The sequence below is a fragment of the Falco biarmicus genome, chromosome Z, assembly GCF_023638135.1.
Source record: "Falco biarmicus isolate bFalBia1 chromosome Z, bFalBia1.pri, whole genome shotgun sequence".
NCBI lineage: Eukaryota > Metazoa > Chordata > Aves > Falconiformes > Falconidae > Falco > Falco biarmicus.
In genome coordinates, this window is record NC_079311.1 from 31,580,925 (window position 1) to 31,596,095 (window position 15,171).

General features: G+C 38.3%; 1 protein-coding gene across 2 annotated transcripts in view; it reads right to left on the bottom strand.

The window, feature by feature from the left end:
• GAK (cyclin G associated kinase) overlaps positions 1–15,171 on the bottom strand; it is a 77,037-nt gene that overhangs the window by 18,778 nt on the left and 43,088 nt on the right. Inside the window, exons 15-22 of one of the 2 annotated variants that reach the window (XM_056324424.1) lie at positions 12,293–12,426; positions 10,865–11,059; positions 9,975–10,092; positions 7,546–7,625; positions 6,986–7,179; positions 4,955–5,113; positions 2,610–3,080; positions 477–647 (exon numbers count right to left, since the gene is read on the bottom strand). In XM_056324424.1, the coding sequence (XP_056180399.1) occupies positions 477–647; positions 2,610–3,080; positions 4,955–5,113; positions 6,986–7,179; positions 7,546–7,625; positions 9,975–10,092; positions 10,865–11,059; positions 12,293–12,426 (1,522 nt within the window). Of the gene's footprint in view, positions 1–476; positions 648–2,609; positions 3,084–4,954; positions 5,114–6,985; positions 7,180–7,545; positions 7,626–9,974; positions 10,093–10,864; positions 11,060–12,292; positions 12,427–15,171 lie in introns of both variants that reach the window. The other variant, XM_056324423.1, reaches the window with a different exon arrangement.

Below are 15,171 nucleotides of genomic sequence, written 5' to 3' on the forward strand. Positions count from 1 at the left end.
TACATAATGTACTCCACAAGTGTATTACCAGAACACGTTCAGATCAACAAGGTCCAAGCTAGCTTCAGCTCGCATTTAAATAATTGGCTACATTATAATTTGACTTGCTCATTTCTTTTCCAAGTCTTTCAGAAAAAATCTTTAAAAACTGAATACAATCAAAATAGCATCGTCATTAACTTTGCAGGTGTTTGTGTACTCTCATTTCTAAGTACTCTCAGAGGAAACTCCAGCTCCCAACAGAAGGTGAGCAATGCTAGAAATCCTCTCGCCTCATAAATAATAGCATGACATTATACAGGAGACTCTCACTACTTGGTGCATATGTATTTGCATTCCCAGAACATGGAGCTAATTAAAACAGCAGTCAAAACAAGTGGATCTGTTAAGACACTAATCCACCTTGACTAAGCTGAAAGACAAATGCACAGAGCAGCAGCAACTGTTCAGAAACAGAACACCAGAAGCACACTTACCTAAATTTAAGAAGTCTGAGCTGGAAGAAGGCGGAAGCGAACTGTGTGTGGAAGGAACTGTACTAGGTGTAGATACCGAGCTTGGATTAAGGAAGTCCCCAAAGAGGTCTGGACCAGACAGGGCTTGATTCTCTGAAGTTGATGACATTGTGAATGGGTCGAAAGGATCAGCTAAAAAAGAAGCAAAACCAAAAATTATCTTACGACAAATTTCAGAATAAACAAAGTTGAAAAAGCCTTACTCCTCTGGAAGCACAGACAAAAAGCAAAGTTCATGTCAGTAACTGCAGCAGCCTTCTAAGACTTTTTCCTGGTACAGAGTCACCATTTGTCCCTTCCTCTAGACATCTGTACTTCAATGTTGGTACATACACAATACGAACAGCTACGTTTTCAAACAAAAGTCCTTGAAAAGGCTGCATACTTTCAATAACATTGTTAACTTCATCCATGTAAGAAACATCTTAAATTTTACCGATCAACTGCAAACAGAAGAATTACATTTTTTAGATGCTCTATAATGCCAAACCTCCAAAGAATTTAAACAAATCTACTATCAAACTACTAAAAAGATAAACTAAAACATTCATACCACCGTTTCGACTTGAAGGCATTAGTGACTGGGGTAGAAAGCACGTCAACTCAAAAATGAAAACCAAAAGAAGCCAGGCTTTCAACAAGTCTCTAGTGATCACAATGAAAAAAAACTAAGTGGAAGAGTATTTATAGTCAGCATGGGGTAACACGTGACAGTCAGCTGGAATAAAGGCTCGAGATCTTCTGCTGCCCTCTAGGGTCAAAATCCTCAAAAGCCCAGGGGCTCCTGCCACAATTCACTCAAACTGAAGAAAGGAATAACCCTGCCATAGTGCCCTAGCACATCCTGAGGCGATGGCCACATTGTACAAGACTCAGTAACACTTCAAAGAAACAAACCCTGGATTGTCATCAAGCTATCTTACTATAGTATCAGACGTACACAAAATCTCAAGTACAAGTTTGATGTGTAAACTAAAATACAACAAAGGCCAAATATTCTCACTTCTGCCATTATCTTTCTCTTATCCAATTCAAAGGTAAAATTAGATCCATACATGGCTACTACCCAGGTGTTTCCTGGAGTAGATATAAGAAAGGCATAGTTAAAGTATTAAAGATTCTCTTTTATGGACTTCTGCCAGTGTAAAAAAGGTAAATTGATTCCTCATTCATCACAGTATAATACTGCACTGCTTCAGAATTACAATATTTGAAATCACCTAAATGTTCTACAAAAACACTTTACAGTTGTATGTAGATCAAAGCTTTTAGTCTAAATGAATTATCTTTGTGCAAATAAGCTAAATCTTGTAACAGTTACCCAGATTATTAGACTTAATATTCTCAGAAATCTTAGCATTAACATCAGGCAGAGAGTTGCTGTTCCCTAAAGTTTAGTCATGTGACAGGGCTAATGATCCATTGCTAAGAGGAGCAGAACCTCTGAACTGAAATGTCTTGTTTCAAATACCAAATACAACAGGACATAACATTCTCTTTCAGGATACAGACCTGCCAACAACATCAGTAAAAACAGCAAGAAAACACCTTTTAGCAGTACCCTTATCCTACTGGTTTGAACAACCTACAGAATTTCCAGCTGCCTAGCAATCTTACATGATTAACACAAAAAACCCTCACAGATGCTTGACCTAAACTCACAGCTCTGTACCACACCTAATGCTACTGCTTTCTCCCACTTCGTGTAAAGCAGCAAGTTACTACAAGTCTATGCCTTAGTAGGAAAAGTTATTTACACATGGATTTAGAAAAGGATGTAGCATGTAATGTTTGTATGGGGAGGTTATGGATTCTTTAAAAATACCGAGTCCCCTTTAAATTCAAAATTTGATTCTTTTCCATTTACATGGTTTGAAGTTAACAGGATACTAGCAACATAACAAAATACTTGGGTAATATACAGCAACTTCTCTCATTCATGCAGTAAAACACCTGCTCTATGTAGATTCTTGCTATAGACCAACAGGGCTTCACTGGACCAATAAAAATACAGTACTCATTTTCCAAGCAAAATGCAAGCAGCAGCTTTTATCTTTTGGCCAGCTGAAGAGTACTAATGTTAATTTTATGTACCTGAAGACATGGTTGCTGCTGAAGACACACCCTGAGTAGCAGCTGGACACTGACTGCTGAAAAAGAAATCTGTTCCTTGTCCAAGGAGATCTCCAGTGGGCCCTTCTGAAATCTGTGATGCATTATTCACAAACAGATTGTTCAGCAAGTCTGCATTACTTGATGAAGAGTTTACTTCTGAGATAGGTTGTTTCTGTTCTGGTGAAATGTCGGAATGTAGTCCAAGTAAGTCTACATTCTCTTCAGGAAGAGATTTTTGTAATGGTGCAGATGGAGCTTCAAAATTTGCTTCAAAAAGCAACTCGCCTTCTGGAGTAACACAGTCTTTTTCATTATCAGCGACTGCACTTTCTTCACCTGGAAATGTAGGGAATTCCTCATCTGAAGGATCACTCTCCTCCCTATCATCAGATAGTTGAACACGATCATTTTTAGATGAACTGTCCTCTACTCCACTTTCTGGACTTTTTCCTTCTTGAATAAAAAGAAACAGCTTTAGATTACCAGGATTCTTCTGTCAACTAGGATAAGACAGACTTACACAGTGACATCATATGAAACCAATCATTAATTAAACAAAGCTCACAAAAGCACTGACGAAAAAAGAACTTTTGCCTACCACCTCTTTATACAGGGCAGGCAAAGGGGCAGCTCAGTACCACGCTTGCCACTCTGCATGGTCAGGTGTTAGGAACTTTTTCAAAATGAGACTGACTTGGACATTCACCTCTGGACATAGTACCACTTATGGCTTAGAAGATGTCCTGGTTTCAGCTGGAACAGAGTTCATTTTCTTCTTAGTAGCTGGTGCAGTGCTGTGTTCCGGATTTGGTGTGAGAACGGTGTTGATAACACACTGATCTTTTTAGTTGTTGCTAGGTAATATTTATACCAGGACTTTTTAGTTTCTCAGGCCTTGCCTGCAAAAGGGCTGGAGTGACATATGAAATTGGGAGGGAGCACAGCCAGGACAGCTGACACAAACTAGACAAAGAGGTATTCCATACCATGGGACATCATGCTTGGTACATAAACAGGGAGGGGTCAGCTGGGGCCTGCCAATAGTTGCTCAGGGACTGACAGGGCATCTGTCAGTGGATGGTGACCAACCGTACTGTGCATCACTTGTTTTCTTTTCTCCCTTCCCTTTGGATTTCATTCCTCTCCTCTCCTCCGTCCTTTTCACCATAACTGTTATTATTATTGTTCTTTGGGGTTTATTTTATTTCAATTATTAAACAGTTCTTATTTCAACCCTTAAGTTTTACATTCCAGTTCTCCTCCCCATCCTTCTGGGTGAGGCTGGGGTGAGTGAAAGACTGTATGGTACTTAGTTACCAGCTCAGGCTAAGCCACGACAGGATAACATACTAACATTTCCAGTTGTTGCTAAGTAATGTTTATAGGAAGTCAAAGACTTCCCAGTTTCTCAGGCCCTACCAGCAAGAAGATTGGAGGAGCACAAGAAATTGTGAGGGGACACAGCCAGGACAGCTGGCCTGAACTAGCCAAAGGGATACTCCATACCACAGAATGTGATGCTAAGTATATAAACTTGGGGGAGTTGGCCAGGGCCCACCAATCACTGCCTGGGGACTGGCTGGGCATCAGCCAGCGGCTGGCAAAGCAATTGTACATTACTTGGGGTTTTTTTCCTCCTTTCCTTTGGATGTTATTCCTCTTCTCCCTTCTTTTCATTACAATTGTTACTATTATTATTAATTATTTTATTTCAACTATTAAATTATTCTTATCTCAGCCCTCAAGTTTTACCCTTTCCCTGGTTCTCCTCCCCATCCTGGGGCAGGGTGTGTGTGAAATGAGCAAGAGGTTGTGTGGTGCTTAGTTGCCAGCTAGGGTTAAACCACAACAGATCACTAACTGCTGCTCCAACTCAACAATAACATCAGCGACAGCATGAGCAGTTACTGATATTTTTGCCAATACAGCAGAACCCAGAAAAAGGACTTGCACATGCACTACAAATTTACATTTTCTCAGTCCAAACACTGATCTGGACTCCACCGGCTAGTCTACTTTTTCTCTGTTCCTCAGCCAGCCTAAGGGGGCTGTGGGAAGGCAAAGGTTTCCTTGCAGACCTTTAAGGTTAAGATTTGTGCAGAAAAAGAAAAACTTAGCTCAGCGTTTAAGCCACACACAACACCAAAAAAACATTAGTTTACACAAATGAAGCAGAATGGCCTGTAGACCTCACTCTTTAAATAGCTTTTTGTCATGGTCTGGTGAAATAGTGACTTCTGCTGCATAAGAAGGTTTAAGCGCTCATTGGAAGGTGTATAAGACAACAAGCACAACAAATAGTTACTTCAGAGGAAAACCCATACCTTTCCAGTCCAGAGAATGAAAGAAGTTATTTGCATCAGTACTACTGCTGTGTGGGGATTCTGTATCAGTAGGTGCACTTTCTGAAGACTGCTCCAGCTGGGATGCTTCTGCTTCATATTGTGCAGTTGAACCTGGTTGTCTAGGCAGCTCTGGTTTCCCTATAAAATAGAATTTAAGTCAGAACCCTTGGGGAGAAACTTCCAAAACTCAATCCTGGTCATAGCAGCTAGTATTTGGCTTACAGAATGACTGCTGTACCACAACAACTGTCTCAAAGTGCCTATTATTCTACAAAGGCACAAAATTCCCTCCCTCACACTCCATTCGAAATTGGCATTATTGTTTCAACTGCAAAAGCTATCAAGACCCTGTTTTCAACTTTAACATCAGATTACATCAGATTCATAGCAAAGCACTCAAGCATTCTGACATTTGAAGGAAAATGTAATTGACACCTCACTTGTGCCATTGTATAGAATATGCAAGAGCTAGGAACAACATCCGCAATACAGAACAGAACAGCAGGAAAGAGCAAATGCAGCTACAGGAAAAAAAACAACCAAGCAGAGTATAAAGCCAGAGAAGAACATGGCAGTTGTTAACAAACATCTCCAAGGAGTTAAGTAATACACTGTGTTCTGTGATTAACTACTCCTTACATTTATTATTTTACTGAGGTCACCAGATTATGTGACTCTCGTGTAAGACTGAGTTAGGCTGAGTTACCTACTGCTGTATCAGCTCTCAAAAAGGAGATTTCTCCAAGGCAAATATGTAGACTCCCTAAATTAGTAAGTGTTCATTCACTGTTTGAAAAGAATGTGATGAATCCTTGGAAGAAAGCTAGCTGTCTAAATCTAAATACCAAACCAGTAGAGCACCCTCTTTCCACATACTCAGCTGTAGCTTACAGAGAAGCTGAAAAAAGTCTGTCTCAGAAAACATACATGAAAGGTCATTAATAACGGAATAGTACAAATTCAATTTTAATAAGCAAGTTTTATAAAACCTATCGTCCTTATCCTATATCCTTCCCACCAGCTTTAAGAAATATTTTTAGTGAGATTTGAAACTCTTACATTTCATTTATCAGAAAATGAAAACAACTTTAAAAATGAGTAATTGTTACAATCCTCATTGTCAATGAAACTTTAGTGAGCTGTGTTCAGAGATTTTTAAAATATACATAACCTAAGTTAAATAGAAAATTATCTATATCATAATACTAACCAAACATAACCTGCTAAAAAAAAAAAAAAGTAAGACGGCAGCAACTACCTTGTACCAAAAGAAATGTAATTAAGATGTACCATATTAAGAGCAGAGACTAAGATCTCGTGTATGGTGTACTAAAACCACCACAGTAATCTCCATCATGCTTTTTATTCTGGAAGCACAGAGAAGGTTTAAGAGACTTAATGAAAATGTCAAAGCTCATTACTGATACCAGGAGAAGAAGAAAGATCCTGAACAGCATTAACCAGAATTAATGCAGACATCTACAGATGAAGCACAGAATACGCAGTACCAGAAAAACTGAACATCTGCTGGAGCACAATAGAAGAAGTTGAGAAATTGAATTATGACATTACTTGGCTATACGTAATTAAAAATATTTTTATGTTTTATTCTTAAGACCATTTGTGAGGAACGCTCAGATGATTTTAAGTGAAATAATGGTGCCGGTTAGCCAAGTGAAGTTCTTTCAAGACATTTTGCCTACAAATCCTGGTTGTTACAATTCCATTTGCTAAAATCCCTGCAAATAGGATATTCATAGCTATCAAATAGTAAAGCAAGCAAATGTAATGACAGTGGATAAAGTGTAAAGACAAGGAAAATTATAATCCCTTATTGAAGGATAATTTATACTCCTTCATATAATGGAAAATTTTAAGTGATATTTACAAAAAAATACACCTTTTAAATTTCTTTCATTTAAAGGAATGTCAGAAATGAAACAAAAGCCTCAAACGTTAAGGACATTAGAAACTTTAGCATGTTCTCTAGTTTTTCAAAAGATTCATTACCAAATTTTGATAAAATCTCTTGTTGCTCCTCTCGGGTGGAGAAGAGGATCTTGGGATTCAGTCCCTTTATATTCATGTTATCCCATGGTGGCTGTTCACAGCTAGGTCTGCCTCTGGGCTCCACCTCTACTTCCAGATTGACTTGAAATAAATCAGGATATTTTTCTTGTATGTCACAGGCATCCAGATCATACCTGAAAAGATGCATACAAGTAGGTTCTTGATACTGAACTAGATTAAGTTCACCACAGTCCAAGGCAAATTTTTAAAGGAGTTAGTATCAGGCTGTATCAGTATCAGTTAGTATCATGCTGTATTTGTATACTTTTTCTACGGATTTTAAACCGATGGTATATTGGTATGTGGGGTTTTTTTGCTGTATTATGAACAAAACCTTCAGTTTCCTTCAGATGAGAAAACAAAAGAACCGTATTGCAATCAAAGTCATTTACTTCCTACACTAACCATATTTCCTCCCCCTGCCACGTTGGTTTGGCAGACTAAACAGTTTCAAATAAAACTTCTGCCAGTTTCCTACATAGGAACAGGTGTCAACATACTTAGCAAATTTCACTGTGGTAGCATTTCGGGGCACAAAACCTGTGTGGAACTGTATCTGAAACATCTTCATTGAAGCCATCTGTTGAAAACAAGAAATACAGGGAAAATAGATAAATCCACACGATTAGTATTCTGCACAGTGTTCTGCCTTCATTACAAAACAAAATATTTTCAGTATTAAAATACTTTAAAGTGTTTGTTTTGCTACCATTTCACCTTAATTCTACGTATACTTTATCTTGAGAGACTTAAATGCAGCTTGAGACAGAATGTAGACAAATCTATTACTACCAGAAACAAACCAAAAGACCTCAAACCAGCTATGTCTCACTAACCTAAGGCTATCAAAGTCTGTTAAGCACTTCCAGACCCTGTTCTAGAGGCTGAAACTGCATGACCTCTGTTGCTTTCCTGAATATCATACACCCAGAAAACCTCATTGTGCAATACACTAATCAGGAAATACACATATAAACAGGAGTCCATTCAGAACAGTTTTAAATGTAGCACATTCTAACGGACACTTCGTAAGAAACGCAGAGCTCTTTCCTATGCAACTTCAAGTCAACCATCCATCCCAGAGAGAATTATAGGGCTTGTCCAAACTGATTCATTATAGCCTTTCAACTTTCCCAACTCATTTTTTTCTGCTGACAGAAAGACTACTTTCCCATGCCTGATCAGCATATGAGAGTCCAGAAAATGCTACTATAGAAGTTTAATGTACCTCCTGGTCTTACACAAATCTAAATTACAGCAAACTGATACATCCACAATGTATTTGTTCACTGGCTTCAGTTACAACACAAGTGGAATAGTCTTGCCAGTCCTTACAAAGAAAGTATTACAGTAACAGTCAAGTAAATATGACAGACTAAAATAGAATTATGGAAGTTCTCCTTGTAAATGAGCATTTATTGAACATCATAACCAAAAGTCAAGTGACAGACAAAGCACTGCTAGCAGGTTGAGGGAGGTTATCTTTCCCCTCAATCCAGCACTAGTGAGGTCACATCTGAAGTCCTGTGTCCAGTGCTGGGCTCCTCAGTATAAAACACACATGAACATACCAGAGAAAGTTTTTCTGATCCATCCATCCCTACCCTGGTCTACACATGAAAACCTGAACATCCTATTAAATCAGTTTTCTTAATCCCTTGCTATGCAAGACATTTCCTAGAAGATAAACCAAATCCCCCCTCAGATTAACTGTGAGCCAGTGGGAGCCATTCGCAATGCCCAGCTCTAGGCATGTAACAGCAATATTGAAATGTGGTGGTTGATCTCTGTAAGAGTTCTGCACAGAGCTTCAAGGAGCAATTTAGAGGACATGCACCTATGGACACATTTAATACCTTTCCACCAAGGCTCCACACCAGGATCATTACAAACACTGTTGATGTATCAGTTACAGCAGATGGATGGGAAAATCCTAATGTCTTCCAATCAGTGAATAAATGCCAAAGAAACTTATCTCTGAAACTGAGATTGCACAAGGAGTATAAACTCAATTTTCCCCAGCTGCATGCCTTCTTCACTGATGATCTTGAACCATATACTAGTTATTTTTGTGCATTAGAGAATCTTTTCACTGAGCTTTCAGGTTTAAAGTATCTTGCATCTGTCCCACAGCACTCTGGTGACATTAAGAAAGTTCTGAATCTCTGCAACATGACAAGATTTGATACTCACCTTTCTACGAAGTAGAAAAAACACAGGGGAAACCATTTATTTCAGTAGTAGTAGATATGTATGAATATGCTTGTTTGCCCCAGATGTATGGAAACTGTCTGAAGAACCCCTGGATCGATTTTCACAATGCTTTAAGTTATCCTAAACTTTGCACTACCCCTTCCTATCTTCTACATGGATCTCCAAGTTTAATTTGGGTTACTCATCTAGAAGAAAAAAAAATCCCATGCTTCATTCTTAGAAATTGGAAGACAGGCTTCATTAGCAAGTTTTTTGGGATCCTGCAATACACTTGCATCCACAGTTGAATTAAAGGAAACATGCATTCTGCCTAAGAAAACAAAGACTAGTAAGAAAGCTTGCTATAAAAACTTGACCTAGCTCTAGAAACAGGATACAAAACCACATGGTTTCTTCTAGCCTCTTATGTACAGGCAGTCCCTGAAATTCCACTTTTTTACTGTGTGGAGGCTTTCCGTGCAAATATAGTGAATATCACTACTGAAGTAATCTCAAGAAATGCTTACCAAAGCACCTACATGCAGAGCACTAAGAACGGACATACACATTAGCCTTGAAAAAGCTGAATTCCCAAGTGCATGAAAACCTCACATGTCTTTGAACAAAGAAAAGGAAATAAAGCCATGTACTTAATGAGATCACAAACACAAGTATAATACAAAATTGTAACAAGAAAAAGCAAATTTTCCATGCAGGCTGTTACATTTATCATTACCTTAGCTTGTAGTCGGCCTCCTAGTGTTGACCTGGCATGATAGATCACAATGAGAACATCGCCCTGGACTGTTATACCTAGCGGAATTACTGCTTTCCCATCTTCAATTTTAAACTCTCTAAAGAAAAAACATAACCACAGTTAATTTCATTTTTTAAAAATAATGTATTACCTTATGTTTTGTTTTGTTTCTCCAAGGCCTTCAATATCAACCCATAAAAAACTGCTTCAAGTTCTTATTACAGAGAATTTGCTCTAAATGATTAAAATTTAAAAGCTGCTCTGTAACACCCCACAGCTGTTTCTGTTCCTGCTCTCTTCAAATTCATTAAACTCCTTAAGGGGCTTGGATTTATAGGAAAGCTAGAGGTATTCTCTCATCTTTCCTCTCTCTGTGACTACCTACACCTAATACTGTTCGTACCCTTTGCAATTCCTGTGCTGTATTACAACTGCAGATACCAGAGCTGTACAAGGGCTAACAAGCACTCCCCTTACAGCTACCATGCCTGTGGGATCCTAATTGTTTCCATGACTGAAACATGGTGTTCAATTCAGTACATGTACACCAGGAATCAGTCTTCCCAGTTCACATCACATGGAGTGAGAGGGAAGAGGCTCTTGTTCACCTCTGCTGTGCCATGTCCACTGTGCCAACCCCACCATCATCCCCACTTTTTGCAGGAACAGATATAAGCTGCTATTGTAACTACGTTGTCTCTTCCACAAGAAAAAGTGGACAGAGGAGCTGTTGTCACATGTTAAAGAAGCTTTGGGCTCAGCTGGGACACGCAAGATCATGCTTTCTCTTAACAGTGAGCACTTAATATTTAAGGCGGTCCAGAAAAACGTAATGTGCTGTTTCAGAGCAAATCATAACCTGTACTTACCTCATTTTGTCATATTCCTGGGAGGTAGTGGTTACTCTCTCATCTCCCACATAAACTTCACAGAAAGGCCTGCAGCCATTACGCTGCTTACTGAAAAGAGGAACTGGAGTCATGACTATTGATCTCACAAGGATGGGCTTACTGTGAGGAATAATGGGTTCTTCAGCCATCATGTCACACATATATTCGATGTATCTAGCAAAAACAAAGAGGTACTCATTTAGCCAGAAAACAAATTGTAAAAATAGGTAAACACACAGCTGAGTTACTTCTGTTCATACCCAGCCACTAAGCAGTGACAAATGGTAACAATAAAAACACTGGGAACAGCATTTTCAGCAACCACATTTTCAGGTCTGATAGGAATTCACAACAGGAAAATGAAATGGAAACATGGAGAAATATTTATGATCCCTAGCTGGCCTCCCAATTTAAGGGTAGAAACAGTTTCTGTACAAAAGCCTGATGGCTGCACCACAATGGAAAAATGCACTGCCCAGAAAACTGAATACAGCACTGCATATGAACTCATGTGCACCTGTGTCCCACCTTCCAGACAGCTCTAGACATTGCTTTAGGTCTGCAGCCTTACATATATTCAGTTGTAAAACAAACTAGCCACTCTTTCCAAAGGCTTTAAAACACCAAACAAGGAGAACTATTTATTATCTTGCACATAACTGATTGAAGTTGCATAGCAGTTCTGAAGCTAGTAACTCAAAGCTTCCTAAGGACTTTAATTCATCCTCATTAATATGTTATCTTGTAGACAACCCATTAAATATACTAAAAGTAAATCTGCACAACAGCATAATGTCACTTATATTTAACTAATCCTTACTTCTCACATTTCTAAATCTAACCCTTTTTGTAGGAATCACCCTTACTGCCAGTGTCACTTGCTACTAAGACTTCATTGTTATAAGATCAAATTAAATCTAATAATCAGTTTAAAATATTCAAAGTATATGAAAGTCACCTCTTCATGCACTCCTTTAAAAAAGCAGAAGGCATCCCCTACCTAAACAAAAATTGTTAGTGGTCTTTCCATAGAACCTGCAGTGTTCAGACACAGCAAAACCTGTTCTAATAAACTAGTAAAAGTGGAATAAGCCTTACACACGTGCAAGAGGATTTTATACTTAAGAGAGCATTCAAAAGCACTGCATACCCTTATTTTCATTCCTGACATTTCTTCACTACAGGTCATACTTGACTCACTTTTAATAAAAGCATCACAAGTAACTCAAGGGCTCACAAAATTCAGAATTACTTTCCTTACTCATAATATATTCCAAGCATTTTGCCATTCAAACACAGACACAATTGAAACAATTTATTTTCCTAAAAAGCATCCTGTAAAAATAGTAGCATATTCACAATTGCATAATGACTTGCTTCAACAGTACCTACAGACCGATACCATACCTCTTATGAGAGGGCCAAATGCCAGGAGGACAGCGTTTCATACTGAACATATAAACTGCAGCTTCAGCAGTAGTGAAGAGACGGCAGAAACACAAAAAAGAACAAACTACAACAGCAGATGCAGCTCTCCCATCCTACAAAAAAAAAATAAATAATTGTGACTTATTAAACCCAGTGGAAAAAGCATTACAGAAGTTAGTGAAGAGCATGCTATCTCCCTATTTAGTGTAATGAAGTCCAAGGACTACTGCAATCGTCAGATTTGCACTTTCTATCTGAATGTGCAATGTTTTCTTTTTATTTCTACACACTACAAAGGATACTACATATTATCTGCTTGCTCAAATGCGAATAGTTGCTTTAACTTAACACTGATATTTCCAATTGATGCTTATTACCTTACTACCACTACTATCTTTACATTTATTTCCTGGCTGCTACCTGTAACTCCAGCTCAGTGCTATTTTCGGCTGATAACCATGGATTTTTGCTACAAGAGGCATCCTAAGATTCAGAAGAACTAAGCCACACTAAAAACTCTTTAGACTTCTGCCTGAAACTGCCTGAGGTAATAGATTACCATGAAACGCCGAGAAGGAAATTAAAACACTGAACATCTTTCTGCAGGGCCCACAGCTACACACAGCCCAGATTAATCCCTACATCATAAAAGACTGAAGATTCAGAAAGAAATAATGGTTCACAGAACAAGACCTGTCAAGTTTTTTCGCTAGCAACACAGAACAGTTTTTCTTTTGGTGATCATTTGGCATGTGAGTGTGGAAATGGGAAAGAGGGAAGTGTTTTTCCTCAACTTGTTTTAACAGGCATTTCCCTCAGTGCCAGGCTTTAATTCCAACCATTACTTACATCAGTGAAGAGAAGATCTGCCAGCACCATAAAAGCCAGATCTTTAAAGATCAGTTCAACAAATCAGTATTCTTACTGCTGGTGTACCTAGCAAGCCCAATGATTTCCAGAAGTCACTAAACTAGTTTATGATTACATGGTCTGGATCCGGCTTTTCAGTTAAATTTCACACAAATGCAACAAAAACATGGCCCCTACGCTGAAAGGCCTACACTTAGGACAAAACATTAATGAATGCAAGGGAAGAATGAAATAACACTGACCAGCATGACAAGCAGTGACCTATGTACCCTTGCATTAAAAACCCACTTCCAAATTACAGCACCACACCAAGGGGAGAAAAATCATTGTCCAAGGAGGTCAGCTAGCAAGTCACAGCAAACCCTCTGCAACTGCAGCAGGTAGTCAGACAACAACTTTACAAGATTTAAAAGACAACTTTACAGCTAAAAATACATCATTCAAAATAAAGATTATCTTATTCATTAGTAAACAAATTTGATGACAGAACTTTGCACTTCAGAAAGAAGCTTTCTAAGTTGCAGAATAGAAACAAAATAAACACTCCTATAGGGAGATGAGACAGTAGGAACTTCAACTTTTCCTTGTATGATTTTACAAGGATGATAGATCTTGGCTACGAAAGTATAAAATCCTCAGGCATAAACAATCACGAAGGCTGCCGTAAAAAACAATGATTGGAAAAAGATACATTTTGAGTTAAGTTTTGTTCCAAAGCCTCAAAAAGCCAGAGGAGTTTTGTGTCTGAACTATTTTGAAACGAAATAACCTTCATAAAATAAATAATATTAAATAAATATTAAACATAACTTTTCATAGTGCATGCAAGATTATCTCAGCTTGGTTGATTTAAACACAGGTCAGATAAAACTACCTGAAGGAACACTCAAGCACACTTAGAGAGCAGCAGCACACCCAACTGCAAGCCTCTTTGCCATTAAGTTCCATGAAGATGATCTTTGTACTCACACCTTCTTAAAGCTGTGTGAGTTTTCAAGGACGACCATCACTGCATGGCCCCAAACAATTACACAAAGTATTACTGCACGTATCCAGGAGTTACTCCAGCCTCTGGCATACGTGCTACAGTCTTGCGATATCATCAGAACAGGATGCCCCTTAAAAAACTGATCCCAGTCACTGCCAGTGGAGAAAGACATAACTAGCTGAAGCAAGGAGCTGTCACCTAAACCTTGTTTTCAACTGCTTCTAATTTGAATAATCCAGTTGAGAACAAGTAAAAATTTAACAATTCACTGTATTACTGCAAACCTCTGCAGTAAAGATCAAAAGACCAGGAAGCCCTACCTGAATCTTGGCCATCTAGAAGCAGTTCCACCTTTACAAGAAGCAACTCTTATGTTTTGTTATTCAAGGAAGTTTATTAGACTAAAATATTCTATCTCTACCAGACAAAGGAAATCTAGGTTAAAAAAAAAAAGAGTGCTAACTTTTAAATCTACAAAATTTCCAGCTAAGTGAATCCAGGACACATTTTGCAACTACTATTCATTTCTAGTAGCTCTGGTCTATGCTCTTTACATCACATTGGGCACGCAGCCATACATATACAAGCTTCCCTCACATCTGAAGAAAATTAATGAGTTAGGTACCTTAAAGGAAACAAACACTTTAAGGGAAAGATGTTACAAAAACTAGCGCTAATTCACCACATCTGTCTCTTCCCTACTTGATAACATACGTATCATGTTAATATAGAACTAGATTCCTAACCTCACAGCAGCACTGAAAATCCGATTGGTTTTCAGGAGCTGGCATTAACCAATTTTTTCCTTGCAAAACTCTGTTTAAGGAAGTACACTATACCAGATTAACAAATCCTCTTTTAGGCTCTTGATAGTGATATTCCATATAGACTACTATATCACATCAAAGGACTGGTTTTGAATGCTTTCTAGCAGCATCATAAGCCTTGTAACAACTGTCATGTTTCTCTTTTTACTCTGCAGGAAAATAAGAATATCAAA